At 42.3% G+C, this 17195-nt stretch overlaps 1 protein-coding gene across 1 annotated transcript in view; it reads left to right on the forward strand.

Annotated features, from left to right (window-relative positions):
* Positions 1-17195, forward strand: part of LOC149232877 (Metal-dependent phosphohydrolase) — a 136262-nt gene that overhangs the window by 49904 nt on the left and 69163 nt on the right. The window contains exon 6 of the mRNA XM_089376597.1: positions 10600-10775. Within this exon, the coding sequence (XP_089232723.1) occupies positions 10600-10775 (176 nt within the window). The remainder of the gene's footprint in view (positions 1-10599; positions 10776-17195) is intronic.

Here is a 17195-nt window from a genome sequence, read left to right on the forward strand (position 1 = left end):
CTTAGTATTTTTCTGTCACGATATCGCACGCATATCCGGTTATTTTCGTGGGAGCGGGATTCTGTTTTGGCTGGCGAATCCGGTTATTTGCTTTGAAGTTGTGGAACCTGTATTCAATCAAGCTCTCGTATATTGATTTCTAAAACCCTCACGGCTTCCAGCGTTTTGGTATCTGCGTTCTCGGCTTCGAGTGCTTCAAATTCTCGCCTCGGTATGCTCAAACCCATCCATTTTTCATGGTCAGCTATCTTAGAAATGCGTGGATGAACATTCAGTTAGTATATACCTCCCATATCTATGCTGTTTGATATTCGATTTAGAAGAAATTGTTTATCGATTTAATATTCCGCGGCACTGTGGACGTGAAGCCGGAACAAATTAAATCAGAGCTGCGACGTGAAGACGTGGGTTCTTTTCTTGTGGTGAGCCGTGAGCAATTAAACCGTGGCTGAAGACGTGGGTCCATTGTGAGCCGTAAAATCTGAAAATCATAACTGCTTTACCTTAGAACTGTGGACGTGAACCGTTGAAGCAGACGTGGGTTCATTTTTTATTTATTTTGTGAGCCGTAAAATCTTAAAATCATAACTGATATATCTTAGATCTGTGGAAGTGAAGCGTTGAAGCAGACGTGGGTCCCTTTCCTTGTCTCAATCTACGTATTTTTCAAACAGTTTTTGTCTGCCGGCAGTTGTTTTCCAGTCAGCAAATTTTTGTCCCATAGTGATCCTGACAGCCTCCAGTACAACTCAGATTTGAAGGAAAATTACCTGCTTATAGCCTGGACATTGCAGCAGTCAGACCTGTGCTTCCCTTAGGAAAAATCTCAGAACTGGACAGAGAAAGGAATCTCGAGCTTTATCTTATGATTTGGACCTGTTACATTCATTAAATTTCTGTCCTGTGGTATTTGCCTAAAGAAGGATACAGCTACAGCCGTATTGCTATTTTTTTAGACAGGGAGAGATATTTTTGCTGGGTAATTTTTTTTCCAGAACAAAATCTGTTTTGATTTACATCAGGATAAAGAGGCAGCTACAATTTTTTGTGTATCAGACTTCTGTATTTTCTTTAAGAAAATGGCCACGCTCACCAATTTGATGTTAGAAGGAAATCAACGCTTTAATGGCAGCAACTATAACATTTGGAAACAAAGACTGCTGACCATTTTTGAGTACAGGCGTCTTGATCAACTCATTTTGGGCAAAGAGCTTCGTCCAGGTACAGCCGGGACCGATCAAGATAAATTTGATGATAGAAATCGAGAGGCTGTTATGCTTCTCAAGCTCTCTGTCGCTGATGATCAGTTACCACAGATCCCTTCTGGCAAGACAGCTGCTGAAATCTGGCAACAGTTGAAAGAATTGCATGAGACATCTGATAAAAGCAGAGCTTTTTTTCTCAAAAATCAGTTGTTCTCCATCATGATGGATGAACATATGTCTTTACAGGAACATCTCAACAAAATTAAAGACATTCGAGATCAGCTCGACGCCATTGGTCGGACCATGGAGGAAGAAGATATGGTAGTCATTACCCTGAAGAGTCTACCAAAATCTTATGAACACTTCATTGAAACACTCAACATTACAACCACAAATGTTGATCTGAAGTTTTCAGATTTATGTACCAAACTTCTGCAGCAAGATAGGTGGAAACAGCAGTTTGGTAGTGGTACTGCATCAGTGCCCTTGGAGAATGCATTTGCTGCAAAATATCAGTCCTCTCAGTCTTTTCAGCAGAGAGGATCATCTCAGTCTTTTGATCCTAACAGGAAGAAGAGTGTACAGTGTAATTACTGTCACAAGTTCGGTCACATGAAGAAAGACTGCAGGCAGAGGATTGCTGCTGAACAAAAGAAACAGGGAGGGTCACGTCAGACAGCGAATGTTGCAGAACATTCCGAGCAGACAGATTCTGCCTTTTACGCCTTTATGGCTAAAAGGTCTTCAGAACATGTTCCTTCCTCTGCATGGTACATTGATTCTGGTGCATCACGCCACTTCTCTCACAGGCGTGACTGGTTTATTGACTTTTCACCTTTCAGTGATTCAGTTGTATTTGGTGGAGGTGAAAAGTACACTGTTGCTGGCAGGGGTACAGTTCAAATTCAGTCTGGTGGACGCACGCTCATATTTCTAAATGTATACTATGTTCCTGGTATGGAGATTAATCTGCTCTCTGTCAGTCAGATTATGAGGAATTCTCCTCAGCTTGATGTTGTGTTCAGTGCACACAAGTGTTCCATCATTGACAGGGAGACCAGTCTGACAGTTGCTACTGGCCTCGAGGACCATGGTCTATACAGGCTACTTGACACCGGTGACTTTCCAGAAGTGGCACTAGCAGCTCGTGTCTCTCCCATCAGTACTCTATGGCATCAACGATATGGGCATCTCAATATGCAGTATCTCTCTCAGCTCTCTCGGGAGGGACTTGTGTCAGGATTACCTGATATTCAGACTCAGCAGTTGGGGGTATGCAGCGCCTGTCAAGCAGGAAAGCAACATCGGTCGTCATTCAAAAATGGCGAATCTTGGCGCGCATCCCAGGTACTTCAGTTACTTCATGCTGATATTTGTGGTCCTATGAATACAGCTTCTATAACTGCTTGCAAATACTTTTTACTTATTGTAGATGACTTCAGTCGAAAGATGTGGGTGTATTTTTTAAAAAATAAATCTGATGCTCTTAGTACCTTTCAGAAGTTTAAAACTTTAGTTGAAAACGAATCTGGTTGTAATATCATGACCCTTAGGACCGACAATGGGGGGGAATTTTGTTCCTCAGCTTTTGCCAACTTCTGTGATATTCATGGCATCAAACGTCAATTCACCACACCTTACACTCCCCAGCAGAACAGTGTTGTCGAGCGTCGCAATCGCACGGTTGTTGAAATGGCTCGTTCCATGTTACAACACCGGAGTGTTCCAAACAAATTCTGGGCTGAAGCAGTATTTACTGCTGTTTACCTTCTTAACCGATCCCCTACTCAGGCTGTTAAAGGGAAGACTCCTGAAGAAGTGTGGTCTGGTCGTAAGCCTAAAATCAGTCATCTCAAAGTTTTTGGCTCAGTTGCATATGTTTGGATTCCATCTGCTAAGCGATCTAAGTTGGATTCCAAAAGTCAGAAACTCATGATGACAGGTTACAGTGATCATCACAAGGCTTATAGGCTGATAGATATAGCCACTGGTCGACTTAGCTTCAGTCGAGATGTAGTATTTGATGAAGACAGAGGATTCTTTCAGTCTTCTTCTTCTGAGCAGCGTTCTGAGGATCCGCCTCACAGTGTTCTTCTTCCAGTCAGTCCATCTGATGGGAGGGATGATGTAGCATCAAGATGTGATACTACTCTATCTGAGCTTCCTCCAGAAGCTAATCCCCCTCTTGCTGTCCCTATTGCTCTTGAGCCTGCCTCTCTTCCTCCTGATATTGGTCCCTCTAATCCTGATATTGGTTCTTCTTCTCTTCGGCCAAAATGGTGGGCTAAAACCATAGGTGATCTCCGGGATGATGAGCTCCTTGAAGGTAGAACTTCTAGGCATAAGAACAGACAACAGTCTACAGTCAATTTTGCTCTTATGGCTAACCTTCACAGTACTTTTGAGCCTCAAACATATTCAGAAGCTAAGGGTATATCTGAGTGGGAACAGGCTATGGAAGCAGAATTTCAGAGTCTTCAGAAGAATCACACATGGACTCTTTCTGATCTTCCTGCAGACAAAAAACCCATCGGCTGCAAATGGGTGTATAAAGTCAAATACAAAGCTGATGGAACCTTAGACAAGTATAAAGCTAGGCTTGTGGCTCGAGGATTTTCACAGCAGGAAGGCATCGACTATGAGGAGACTTTTGCTCCTACAGCCAAGATGAGTACTATCAGGCTTGTGCTTGCCCTAGCAGCTCAGTTCAATTGGAAAGTTCATCAGATGGATGTAAAAAGTGCTTTCCTAAATGGTGATCTCCAAGAAGAAGTCTACATGACGCAGCCTCCAGGATTCAAGGTTGCTGGTCAAGAACAGAAAGTGTGTCGGTTAGTTAAAGCAATCTATGGATTGAAACAAGCTCCTCGGGCTTGGTACATAAAAATTGATCAGTATCTGACAGATCAGGGTTTTCAGCGGAGTCCATCTGATGCAAACCTGTATATCAAGCATACTGATGATGATATCTTGTTTGTAGTTGTCTATGTGGATGATCTTATCATTACTGGCAGCTCTGCACATTTGATCCATGGGATCAAACAAGATCTATGCAGAACTTTTGAGATGACAGACTTGGGACTTCTTCATTACTGTTTGGGGGTTGAAGTGTGGCAGACTGAAAATCAGATCTTTCTTTCTCAGTCCAAGTATGCCAAAAATCTTGTGGAAAGGTTCAGAATGCAGGATTGCAAACCGGCCACGACTCCTATGGAACCAGGGCTCAAACTTTCAGCACAGTCATCCTCTCCTCTTGTGGATGAAACTTTATTCAGGCAATTAGTGGGCAGTCTCATCTATCTTACTGCTACCAGACCTGACATCAGTTTTGCAGTAAGCTACATTTCTCGCTTTATGTCAGCTCCTAAAGCTGATCATTGGATAGCAGCAAAGCGGGTGCTACGATATGTGCGTGGTACTTCTGATTATGGCCTCTTATATACTCACAGCTCCACTCCTATTCTCAGTGGCTACACTGACTCTGACTGGGCCGGTTCGGTTGATGACCGTAAATCTACAGCTGGGTATGTGTTTAGTCTAGGATCTGGAGCTGTTACTTGGACTAGTAAGAAGCAACAGGTAGTGGCTCTATCCTCAACAGAAGCAGAGTATCGGGGAGCAGTTAAGGCCGCCTGTGAGGCAGTTTGGCTTCGTCGTATGCTTGCAGATATGCATGTTTTTCAGACAGGGCCTACTTCTTTGTTTTGTGATAATCAGGGAGTGCTCAAACTTGCCAAGAATCCTGTCTTTCATGAACGAACAAAGCATGTGGAAACTCACTGCCACTACATTCGACAGCTGGTTGAAGACGGCTCAGTTCAGTTGCACTATGTTCCCACCACAGAGCAGCCCGCCGATATTTTTACCAAGCCTCTTGGTCCTGATAAATTTGTAAAATTTCGCGGGTCTATTGGTGTTGTAAATAGATTGAGCATTAAGGGAGGGTATTAGAATATATCTCTATTTAGTAATGCTCAGTCTTTTAGATGTTTCTATTCTTATTCTTTTAGCAGTTTCTTAGATGAAACTGTTTGTTCGATATTCTACATAGAAACCTGATGTTTCTATTCTTGTAAATATCTTTGTATTATCATTGAGCTGTTTGCTCCATGTGAATTAATTCATTCAACATTCTTTTACATCTTCCATTGCCCCATTTATCATGAGATCCATGGGAGATTTCATTGCCTGTTTAGGGGGATCTAGATCCTTTCCAGCTTCTTCTAGTACTTAGACTAGACATGTCTAGCACTTTACATGCAGGAGGTCCTCATATTTCGTGCACATACTCTCCACGTGTGATCTTGAGGTGACCCAAATTTCATATAGTCTCATGATGGCTACCAGAAGGGTCTCAGATATGCCAACATATCGAAGCCTCCAGAATAATGCCTGCTTAGGCACAATATCAAATTCTTTCGGAAAGTGAACAAAGCAACAATAAACATTCGAAGAGCAGTGGTGAGCCTCCTCAATAATCGTTCAAAGCGTGAAGATGTGGTCAATCGTCTGGTAATTAGGGTAGAAGCCCTCTTGTCCTCTAGCTTTGAGATGTTGTCTCTCTGTCTCCTCAAAAAGCCACTGATGTAAGACTGTTGCATAAAACTTAGACATGTGGCCACCATGATAGTCCTGTAGTTGTTTGGGTCACACAATTGCATGGATCATATGGACAACGTGTTTGTGCGGGGGTGGGGGGCGCGGGCAAACTACATGGTTGAATAAATCGACAATATAGGAATCGAGATTGGATGCCATGCTTTATGAATTTAGCTTGAAAGCCTTACTCTTCCGCTCCTTTGTTGGTGCTCATAGCTTTGATTGCTCTCTTGATATCCCACTTAGAGAAAATATGACATGAGGAGGGCGAAGAGGGAATATGTATTGGAGGTTGTCTAGAGATGTCGTCAAGGGAGGTGGTATGGGAGAACATAGCCTGAGGGTCAAGGTGAGATGGGGTATCATGGTGTTTAGGAAATAGGGCACGCCATAATGCTTTTGGAGAGTGGTAGATCACTGCAAAAAGTTCACATCTTCCCTAGGAAAGAAATGCTTGCTTTTTATAGCAAAGAAGTTGTGGTAGGCGGTGTGGAGGTGAGGAGGGGACGGGGAGTCATGCGTGAGAGTAAAGTGGAGTCACTTATGGAAGGATTTGCATTCATTGTCAAACCAACGGTTCATGGGATAGGATCTTGGGATAGGTTTATGGACATACTGATGGGTCGAATGGGGGTAGGAACTGAGGGCAACCTCCTTAAGAAACGTGGAGGGGCCTCGTACTTGGTTGTGGGCATGTCCATTGATTTGAAGTGGGAAATGGGGTGAAACAACTCTTTAAGGCAGGTGGTGTAGGAGATGATGTAGTCTCGGTCAAAAAGGAAGGTGGTATGAGAGGGGCGTGGACGGTGGGGGGGGGGGATGTAGAGAGGGAGAAGACGAGGGGGGCATGTTCAACCAAGGGAGGGTAGGATATGGAGAAATATTTTATGTGTGGGAGGAAATCATGGCTAGTTAGAACATAATCCACCACATTGGCCCCCCATTGTGGGGGAGGCAAGTGAAGTCCCATGAACCTGGGAAGTAAGGGAGCCCATTCTGAATCAATAGGTCGTGGGATTCCCATAGTTGTAGAAGATGCCTCCGATAACCTGTGAGGGGCCTGTTCGTGTCTTGTGAACACCTATGGAGACCCATGGACTTTGGCTCTATCTTTTAGGGTAGAGTGTATCCTGAGCTTGATAATGGAGGGATACATAAAGGCTTTTGGTGCAGGAATTGAAGTCACCTAGAAGGATGATCTCCCCAAGAGTGGAATAGTGAGAGATGTTTGCATAAAGATCAAGAAAAGGGTCCATGTCAAAGTCCCCATGGAGCGCAAAGTGTGACAAGGTAGGGGGAAAGTAGCAAACTGCAATGTAGCTGTCTCAAACCAGGGAACTCTTCTGATGGACCCAGACCCATAGAAATCTAGCATGATTGTTCGATGACATCATAGTAATTTGACCCTTAAGGGAGTCTCGTACAAGACAAGCAACCACCCTTGAACCTCTAACACTATTGGATCGTGTCTCTTGCCTACATGACCATATCCAATGATGCCCTTGAATTGGGGGTGGTGTCCTCATGTGACTCACATATGTCTTGGTGAGGAAGAGGAACGTCATGCAATTCGATAGCATCATGAAGTGTACCTAGTGAAGACCAAAACATACCATTGTAGTTCCAACAACCAATGGAGATGGTGGGGCTGCTCCCCCTAAAATGTCCCCCATTTGAATGAGACTGTCATTTGGCCCAAGGTCAGCAGTATCTCGCGCGGGGGGGGGGGGGGGGTGAATCACAAATGACTGCTTTAAGATCTCAAATAACTACCCACTTTCCATCTTTTCGTGCAACTGCAACCCGATCTCTAGCTTTCTTGAGTTTCGCCTGGTTGGTTGTGGTGTGGTTAGCATCTAAGAAGATCCTTTGTGCGGATGGGGGCAAAGTCAGCTTTCTCTTAGCCCAAAAGGGCTTTGAGCCAGTTTTCTAGTGTCTGAAAATGGAGGAAGAGTGTGGAGTTGGGTCCCATCCAAGCACGCTCAATAGTAAGGTCCTTTAGGTCTAGGGTGTTGTGGAGGAAGGCGATGCCTATTTGAAGGGGATCTTATGGGGTCACCGAAGGTGGGAGCCCACATGCTCCCAGATTGAGTTCGCGAGATTTATGGAGGCGCTCATTGTCCAAATTTGCTTGTGCCATTCAGTTAACCATAGTGAGTGGGGGTGGTTATTCCCTTTTTTGGACCACCTCAACCTAGGAATTAAGTGTTGTTGTCGCATTTTGTGTTTCTTGGTTAATGAAGGCTTGTTGCGATCTTCTTTCTGTAGACTTTTAAGGATCATAAATTTTGTTCAGAGTGTAGGGGAATCTATAGTTGGTTGCTGTAAGTGTAATATTTTCATGTTGTTTCATTTCAAAGACCAGAGGCAAGATGATATTGAAATTTGATCCTACTATTGGATTTTTTTTCTATTGCAACTTCATCTCTTCTAATGTTGCAAGGTCACCTCTGTTTATTGAGCTATGCCAAGCTCTAGCTTGATGGGCTCCAATAGGGTACATGCCTCCTATTTTAGAAAAGCTTTGAGCACATAGTTGGTTAAGGCAAAGAAGGAGGTGGATAAAATGTTAGATCCTATTAAATCATCATGGCCCTCATTTGGTATTGTTTCTGATGGATGGACATTATGCAACACATCAACATGCATCGACTTCAGACTGTCTTCCTTGAATGGACTGGTCTTCTTGAAAGCGGTGGGTGCGCTTAGAAAATAAATGGATACACAATATATAGGTGAGTTGTTTATTACAATTATTGAAGATGTATGTGTTTATTCTTGTGTGTGAATTATTACAGATAATGCACATGTTTGCAAGGTTGTTGGCATGATTGTGGAAGCTAAATATCAACAAATATTTTGGACACCTTCCATTATTCATTCTTTGAATTTGGCACTTAAAGTCTATTTCTTTGGATGTCACATGGTTTGAAAGTTTTATTGAGGATGCAAACTATTTCCGCAAATTTGTACAAAACTATACCAATGCCTTCACAATCTATAAAGAGTACACACATCTATCATTGTTGAAGATTGTAGATGTGTGGTTTGCTGCTCCATTCATCATGCTTAAGAGGTTGAGGGAGGTCAACACCGCTCTCAAGTTCATGGTTATTTCAGAGTTATGATTATTTTGGAGAAAGTTAGATCAATCTTCTTCACAAAGGGTCAAGGATACAATGCTAGATGATTGTTGCTGGGAAAGGGTAGATATTACCATTAAGATCATGGACTCTATCATCTCTTTGTTGCGGTTTGTAGACACAGACTAACCCATCTTAGGAGAGGTTTATGAGGGGTGAGATTCCATGATTAAGTTTGTGAAGATTGTTATTTTACAAAATGAGTGACTTGAGTATGGGACATGAACAAAGATTTTTTTCATCACCATACATGATATTCTTGACAGTAGGTGGGATGAAAAATTGCACACCTTTGCATTGGTTGGATTGCTCATTGAATCCCAAAACTACAATAATGGTTGGCTCAATGGTGGGGCTTCATATAGATTCCCAGCTCACATGGATGGTGAGATTTTATAGGGGAGGTAGGATGCATTTAGATGGATATCTCAGGATAGATCATCCCTTAGTGAGGTGGAGGAGGCCTTCATAGAGTTTTCCATGAAGATTGGGGGAATTGGAGGCTATGATATGCTCAAAGATAGGGGGGCTAAAAAACCTTATGCTTAGTAGGCAACTCATGGGGCAACATGCCCTCTTCTATAGTAGTTAGCCATGAGGCTCCTCTCTTAGGTTATTTCATCATCTTGTTGCAAGAGGAGTTGGAGCACATACGGGAATTTGTACAATTTGAAGAAGAGTGGGCTTGAGCAGTCCACAACAGAGATAATGGTGTATATAGGCAAAGGGAGGAGTGGTTGAAGGGAAAAACAAAGATATGGGATGTGTTTCTTGATGATATAAGTTTGGACAACAGTGTTGAGTTGGCATTGGCCAACTTGGATCTTAATGAACTGGTGATATAGCCGGTCACTTTTGATGACGATCATCCTCTTGAGGGGCTATCCTCCCATACTTGCAGATGAAGATATTGGATTGGATATAGAGGAGGAGGATCTCGATGCAAGAGAGAGCAGGGGTATTGATGTTGATGACGTGGAGGGCTACCGACAGTCATGAGCTATCAAATTTTTCCATCTACGAATCTAGTGTCTACCCTATTTTGTGTTTTCCATCAACATTCCCACCTATAGTAGCAATAATTTAGTATCTATGTAATACATTTTGCTTTTGATGGCCTAATTAGAAAACTGGAGTTTATGTTTCTAATTTCTCATGTGTTTGTCATTTTTCATCATTGATGTAGTACTAGTTGTATGATTAAATTTGTCTCATCATCATGTAAAATTGTAAATGTTTTAGTTTTTAAATTATAAAGAAATTTGAATCTTTGTCTATATTTCATTTTTATATATGTAATTCACTAATGTGTTATAAATAATATATATATATATATATCCTCAGTGTCCTATTTCTAGGATTACTGTGTCCCATGTTGGATGCTTGTATTTCCATGTCCTATGTCATCATGTCATCTCTCTCTCCCTCTACACTTACATATCTTGAAAATTTTAATAGTGGAAGGTAAATATTTATACAAAAAGGGGCCACAAACATAGCCTACACAAACACTATCAAAACACACAATTGCATTAACCATGGTATATTGGTTTGACCTTTGTTAAACTTTTTCAATCCTCATTCTTCATCATATGTCATATTTTAATTTCTTACAACTAATTGTTATTATTTATACCTTGTACTTTGTGTAGGAATTGCTCGATGTCTCACTTTTGGTGGAAGTAGGAATCGAGTGCTACATGATCCAGAGGTTAAAGCACGGATAAATTTAACGAAGGAAGAGTACAGCAAGCAAGATGGTAAACAAACTACAATGAATCACTTCCATGAAAAGCTTCTCAAACTCAAAGATCTAATGAAGACTGAGGTAATCTAGTAGAGATATTGATAATTTACTTTGTTAGGTTTAATGAATTATATATCATGGTTAACTTTCACGAAATTAAAGTTTAAAAGTTGAAAACTTGAATATATATATTTTTTATGCTTTTGTAAGAGTGTTGTGATATATAACATTTACTAGATGTCTTTGAGCTAACTGGCCTAAATCATTAGAAGGATTTATATAATGTGCAAACTTAACGTATGCAGAAATTTGGATGAGTTAAGAGATTTAGAGAAAGAATAACTCTAAAGTCATTGGAGAGGAATTTTAGGAATTTAAGATCGAAAAGAAGCTAAGAGTGTAGGAGCATTGGTTTTTGGCAAGGTAGCATGCAATATAAGCCCTAAAATTTAGCTAAGTGAAATCATCCACCTTGCCTTTGGAGCCAATTAGGGTTTCAATCCATCAAACCCTTCAAACAATATAGTTTGATGGGTTGAAAACCTAGTTTCTCCAAAGATGTAAACTAGGTGATGGTTTTAATGGGTTTCCATGTTGACTTAGTTTTGCACAAGTAACTCTAGACCCAAGTCAATGAGGAAACCCCACATGGAATGCTCTACCATACATGGATGACAAGTGTTACACTAGGGTTTTACTCAAACCGAAGGTGGTGTTCCTTGGCCCCGAAGTGCATGATGCCTCTTCTTCAAGATGGTGTACCATCGAACAAGTTGTTAGCCCAACACTCCCTCTTTCCTATGTGGTGGTTTGTTCTATAAGTGTCCTCAATCAAAGTGCTCCTCTTGTAGTTGTGTACCATACGTCCTCTTATGCCCAATGCTCCTTAGCATTTGTTCTAAGGTAGCTACTTGTGTAATGTTCCTAATTAGGAAATACAATGAATATCAAATACATGCACTAGCCACAACAAAATAAAGTTTCAAATAACATAGCCACAATCAGTTCACACAAGAAATAGAGCCAAAAATCCGAGCCATGGCATTAGTCTAAGAGATAGTACATCAATGGTAGGAAATGGAATTTGGGCTTGCTACTGCAAGCTATGGCAAAACCTAGGTGTCAATACAAGAAATCCTAGTGTCATAAAGATGCCCAGAAGAAATTGTGGATTCCCTGGAAATTCTACTACTGTTGGTTGGAATCAACCTTGCGTTTTGGCCCTAAAAAACACTCAGAAAATTCTACCAAATTAATTGGAGTCTTCCCACATAAAACCCACAAAAACCCAGAAAGGGTTTATGCTAGATCCACAAGTCACTAGTGACCCCAAAACTGCATGTTGCTCCCACCAGTCTACCAATGAAGCTACAAAAATCAAACTGCTGCAAAAATGCCCAAATCTCCCTCAATGGTACTTGCTCCAACTCTTGCGAAATTTTTCTCCCAATCTCCAAGTGATTTCCAGCTCCAAAGGTCTCCTAAGAACCTAGTCTCAATGAGTGCGCAAAATTTGCCAGTAAACCCCTGCTCATGCCCTGGAATAGACAAATTCGGCCCTCCAAATGGCAGCTCTTTCAGCCCTGCAAATATCCAAGAGAAAACTCATTCTCCTTGTGGGAAAATATTTAGAAAACCTCTCACCCAAACTCCACTGTTTGCTTGCCTCTCTCAGCTCCAAGAATTTCTTTTGCACCCTCATGGAAGCTCGCACCAGCTGGAGAATATTCTTTCACAATGTTCTATGCTGTAGCAATCACTTTTCCATTTTTTTTTTCAATCACCCAATAGTAGTAAGCAATTATAGATAGAACAATAAACAATATGCACAACAGAAGACAACCAAGATCAATGAGACATAAAGATTTAGGTCAAAGATCAGGGAAAAACCCCACAAGAGGGAAAACCCATCCAAATTCTTGTTGATTTGGGGTAGCATTGGATGTGCTCTAAGCCTCAAATTTTGCAGGGAGGCTTGGGCATAGGTATTCCAAAGAACCTAGAAAGCGTTTTGGGAAATTCCACCTAGAAGTGATTTTATTAAAATAATTAATATTTTTAATGGGGTTCCTAAGTCTAAACTTAGGAAAATTAAAATATTAATGGGTATTAATCTAATTAGGGGTGAAACTTCTAGAAAAAGCCATGGATCAAGTCAAATCGATCTGAGCCTTTGATTATGTTTTAATCTAGGCCGTTGGTTGTCCAACAGGAAGATATAAGAAGGGACTTGAGGGTCATTTGGAAAACACACAGAGAGATTGAGAAAATCGATTTTCTGAAGTGAGAAGTTCTCAAGAGGAAAATCGATTGAGGAGATCTTGCAGCAGAGGGGCAGTGAGAATCCGGGAGAAGGAATTTCCGGAGAGTACAAGGCAGAGAGAGGACAGAAAGACGTCTAGAGGAAGGCTGACGCTGGCCTACGCAGAGGCAACGCAATCAGTGAGGGGAAGTCGAGTTCCTGCTGAGGGAAGTCAAAGTTCAGTTGCCGGAAGCCAGGGTGTGAGTTTGGGAGGCAGAAAAGTCGATTTCTCAGCCAACAGAGGATCCAGAGGAGAGGCAAGCGTAATACCCAGGAGAGGTGACGCAGAAGCTGCCTAGGGTGACATAGTTCTGCGTAGAGGCCACACAGAGGGTGATGCAAACCCTCCAGAGTTGAAAGATCAGTCACTAATTCTCCAGTGACAGGGTGAGAACACTTCACTAGTCTTTTGTTCAGTATTCTCTCTGTATCAGATTACTAGTTCAACATCCTAGAATTGTAATCAAAATTTCTCCTGCATAATAATAAACCCTCAGCACTGTTGCATCGGTTTTCCCGGGGACTATTTGTCCAAAAATAATTGTCCTATGTGTTGCATTGTTCTTTCTTTCTCAGTATTTTGTTTCCGCATATTTGTAAATTAAATGAAGGCTGCAGATGTATTTACTTTGAAATTTACTGTAGAAGGCATTAAATAACTTGTATGTTTTAATCAAGTAGGAGAAGTAACATCAGTTTGCTACAGTAGGGATTCTAGCTTAGGAATTTTCACATGGTAGCAAAGCTAGTGCAGGAGAAACAAGAGGAGCAGAACCATAAACCCCAGTGCTGAGCAGAAGGGGAAATCGAAAAGCTGTAGGAGGCAGCGAGTCGAAACCCCAGAGGGTTTGCGCATTTCTAGCCGGAGGAGCGAAAATTTGAGGCAGTCTCTCTCTCCGACTGAGTTGACGGAGAGAAAAGAGCTTCTAGTTCGAATTTTTGTAGTGGCAGAGGGAGCGACGCTGAGCCTCAGCGTGAGGAGCAGTTGATGGACACAGATTTTTCAGTAGGCAGCGTTGCCAGGCTGAAAAGACGTTAGAAGAAAGAAGCAGCAGAGCATAGTGAGGGAATCCTTCCTCAGTGATTTCTTACTGAGGGAATCCTTCCTTAGTGATTCCTTACCAAGGAGCAGAGGAGCAACAACTTACCAGCTCCATCAAGGAGTGCGTAAGTCAGCCCAGGAGCTACGCAGTAGGGAGAAAGAGGGAGCAGTTCGATAGTTTTCGGAGGAGATGGCAATCCGTGGCTTGAGAGATCAAGACAGGTTGGACGGGGCTTCCAACTATGCCATCTGGAAGGCTAGGATGACCTTCCTGCTAGATGAGCACCCCCTCAAGATGTACACTGATAATGTGGTGGCTAAAACTGCAGATGCAGATCTGCTGAAAGAGTACAAAGGTGAGATGGCTAAGGCGAAAAGGATGATCCTGGATGGAGTCAAGGATCACGTGGTGTGCCACGTTGCAAGCAAAGGGACCATTAAGGAAATGTGGGATGCCTTGGCCACATTGTATCAGGGAGCTTTCAAGTAGCGAAAGATGTATTTGGAGCAGAAGTTGAGATCTGCTCAGATGCAGGGCGGGAGCGAGTGGATCCGTTCCTTACGAAACTGAAGGAGACCCGTGATGAGTTGTCAGTTGCGAGACATACTCCTCAAGACTCTGAGTTAGTGAGATTGGCTCTAAATTCAGTCTCAGATGATTGGCAGATCTTTGTCCAGAGTATCCTAGGCAGGGCAACATTGCCAAATTGGGATGAGATGTGGACAGCTCTGAAACAAGAAGAGTTGAGGAGAGACCTACTCAAGGTCAAACTTGACGAGAGCAACAACAATAGTGGGTTGAAGCCCAAAGTGGAGGAAGAGGATAACACAACCCTTGCATCGAAGGGATAGTTGGGGCAACAGAGACGTAAGAAGGATGTCTCAGAGGTGAAGTGCTTTAGATGTGGCGAGATGGGCCACTATGCATCCTAGTGTCCTTTGAAGAAAAAGGACAAGGATGAGAAGAATGATCTGAAAGTTGCAGCAGCGAAGATCGACGAGGAGGAGTTCGCCATGACAGCTGAGATACCTTTGGGGGGGAGATGGGCTGATATAGAGCTGTAGTCGGGAGGATTGCAGATGGTCAAGATCCTTGAGGAGCCCACCTCTTGGATCATCACCTTGCTATGGGTGCCCATGATCAGGAGTAGCGGGATGGCGGAGTTTCAGTTGGTGCCATGGAGTGTTGATTCGACAGATGCAGTGGCTAGGAGAGCCAGAGACTGAGTAGCACAGTGCAGAGAGGCAACTGTGCGAGGAGGCGTAGAGCAGAGCTTCAACAGCGCAGTGGCTTCAGAGGCAGCATGGATTAACGGGAGTTAGGATTTCAACACCGAGGAGTATCCATTGGATACTTATCCAGTAATAGGTATTTTCAGTTGCTTCTCTCAGCAATTGAGTTGCAGTACGGATGCAGTGTTAGCAACATAGTAGATGCAACATTTGAGACGGAGCTGCAGTGCAGATGCAGTGTTGGGTAGCAGGACCAACAGCAACACAGATGCAGAGGGAGCTGTGATACTGATGTAGCATTGGAAGTGGCAGTGTCAAAGGAAACAATACAATAGCAGCAACAACATAGTGGTTGATGGACAACATGTCAGGCATCAACAATGCAGAGACGATGCTTCAGAGTCAGAGCAGTATGCATAGAGGCAGTGTATTGCTAGAGCACATTCCTCGCTAAGAGGGAATGTTGATTTGGGGTAGCATCGGATGTGCTCTAACCCTCAAATTTTGCAGGGAGGCTTGGGCACAGATATTCCAAAGAACCCAAACATCAAATAGGGAAATTCCACCCAGAAGTGATTTTATTAAAATAATTAATATTTTTAATGGGGTTCCTAATTCTAAACTTAGGAAAATTAAAATATTAATGGGTATTAATCTAATCAGGGGTGAAACTTCTAGAAAAAGCCATGGATCAAGTCAAATCGATCTGAGCCTTGGATTATGTTTTAATCTAGGCCGTTAGTTGTCCAACAGGAAGATATATGAAGGGACTTCAGGGTCATTTGGAAAACACACAGAGAGATTGAGAAAATCGATTTTCTAAAGTGAGAAGTTCTCAAGAGGAAAATCGATTGAGGAGATCTTGTAGCAGAGGGGCAGTGAGAATCCGGGAGAAGGAATTTCCGGAGAGTACAATGCAGAGAGAGGACAGGAAGACGTCCAGAGGAAGGTTGACGCTGGCCTACGCAAAGTCAACACAGTCAATGAGGGGAAGTCAAGTTCCTGCCGAGGGAAGTCGAAGTTCAGTTGCTGGAAGCTAGGGTGTGAGTCTGGGAGACAGGAAAGTCGATTTCTCAACCAACAGAGGATCCAAAGGAGAGGCAAGTGTAATACACAGGAGGGGTGATGCAGAATCTGCCTAGGGTGACATAGTTCTACACAGAGGCCATGCAGAGGGTGACGCAGATCCTCCAGAGTTGAAGGATTAGTCACTGATTCTCCAGTGACAGGGTGAGATCATTTTACCAGTCTTTTGTTCAGTATTATCTTTGTATCGGATTGTTAGTTCAACATCCTGGAATTTTACTTAGAATTTCTCCTGCATAATAATAAACCCTCAGAGTTGCTGCATTGGTTTTCCCGCTTTGGGTTTTTCTGAGGACGATTTGTCCAAAAATAATTGTGTCTTATGTGTTGCAATGTTCTTTCTTGCTCAGTGTTTTGTTTCCTCATATATGTAATTTAAGTGAAGGTTGCAGATGTATTTACTTCAAAATTTACCGTAGAAGACAATAAATAACTTGTATGTTTTAATCAAGTAAGAGAAGTAACATCAGTTTGTTGCAGTAGGGATTCCAGCGTAGGAATTTTCACAATTCTTCTATTAGATGTTCATCAAATGTTCAAAAGAGATACATAGTCCAAATACATCCATCAACTAGTCGAAGGTCAAGGCCTTGACCAACCAAGTCAACAAATCAATATCCAATCAATGATGAGCATAAAAGTCAAATATGGTCAAAGTACAAGTCTTGCAATTTCCGGCCCTGTCAAAGTTCAATGAACAACAATAAACAACAATCCTAACTAGTCAAAGTCAATGGTCAAAGTGCTTAGAAAAGTTTGGTCAAAGCAACAAACAATTCTGCCTGTCTTGCTCAGTAAAACCTAGTCAAAATAGTCCTCAAATCTACTTGCAATTTCG

The sequence above is a fragment of the Pinus tabuliformis genome, chromosome J (genome assembly GCF_031772625.1).
Source record: "Pinus tabuliformis cultivar Carrire ecotype Pingquan chromosome J, CPIR1, whole genome shotgun sequence".
Taxonomy (NCBI): Eukaryota; Viridiplantae; Streptophyta; class Pinopsida; order Pinales; family Pinaceae; genus Pinus; species Pinus tabuliformis.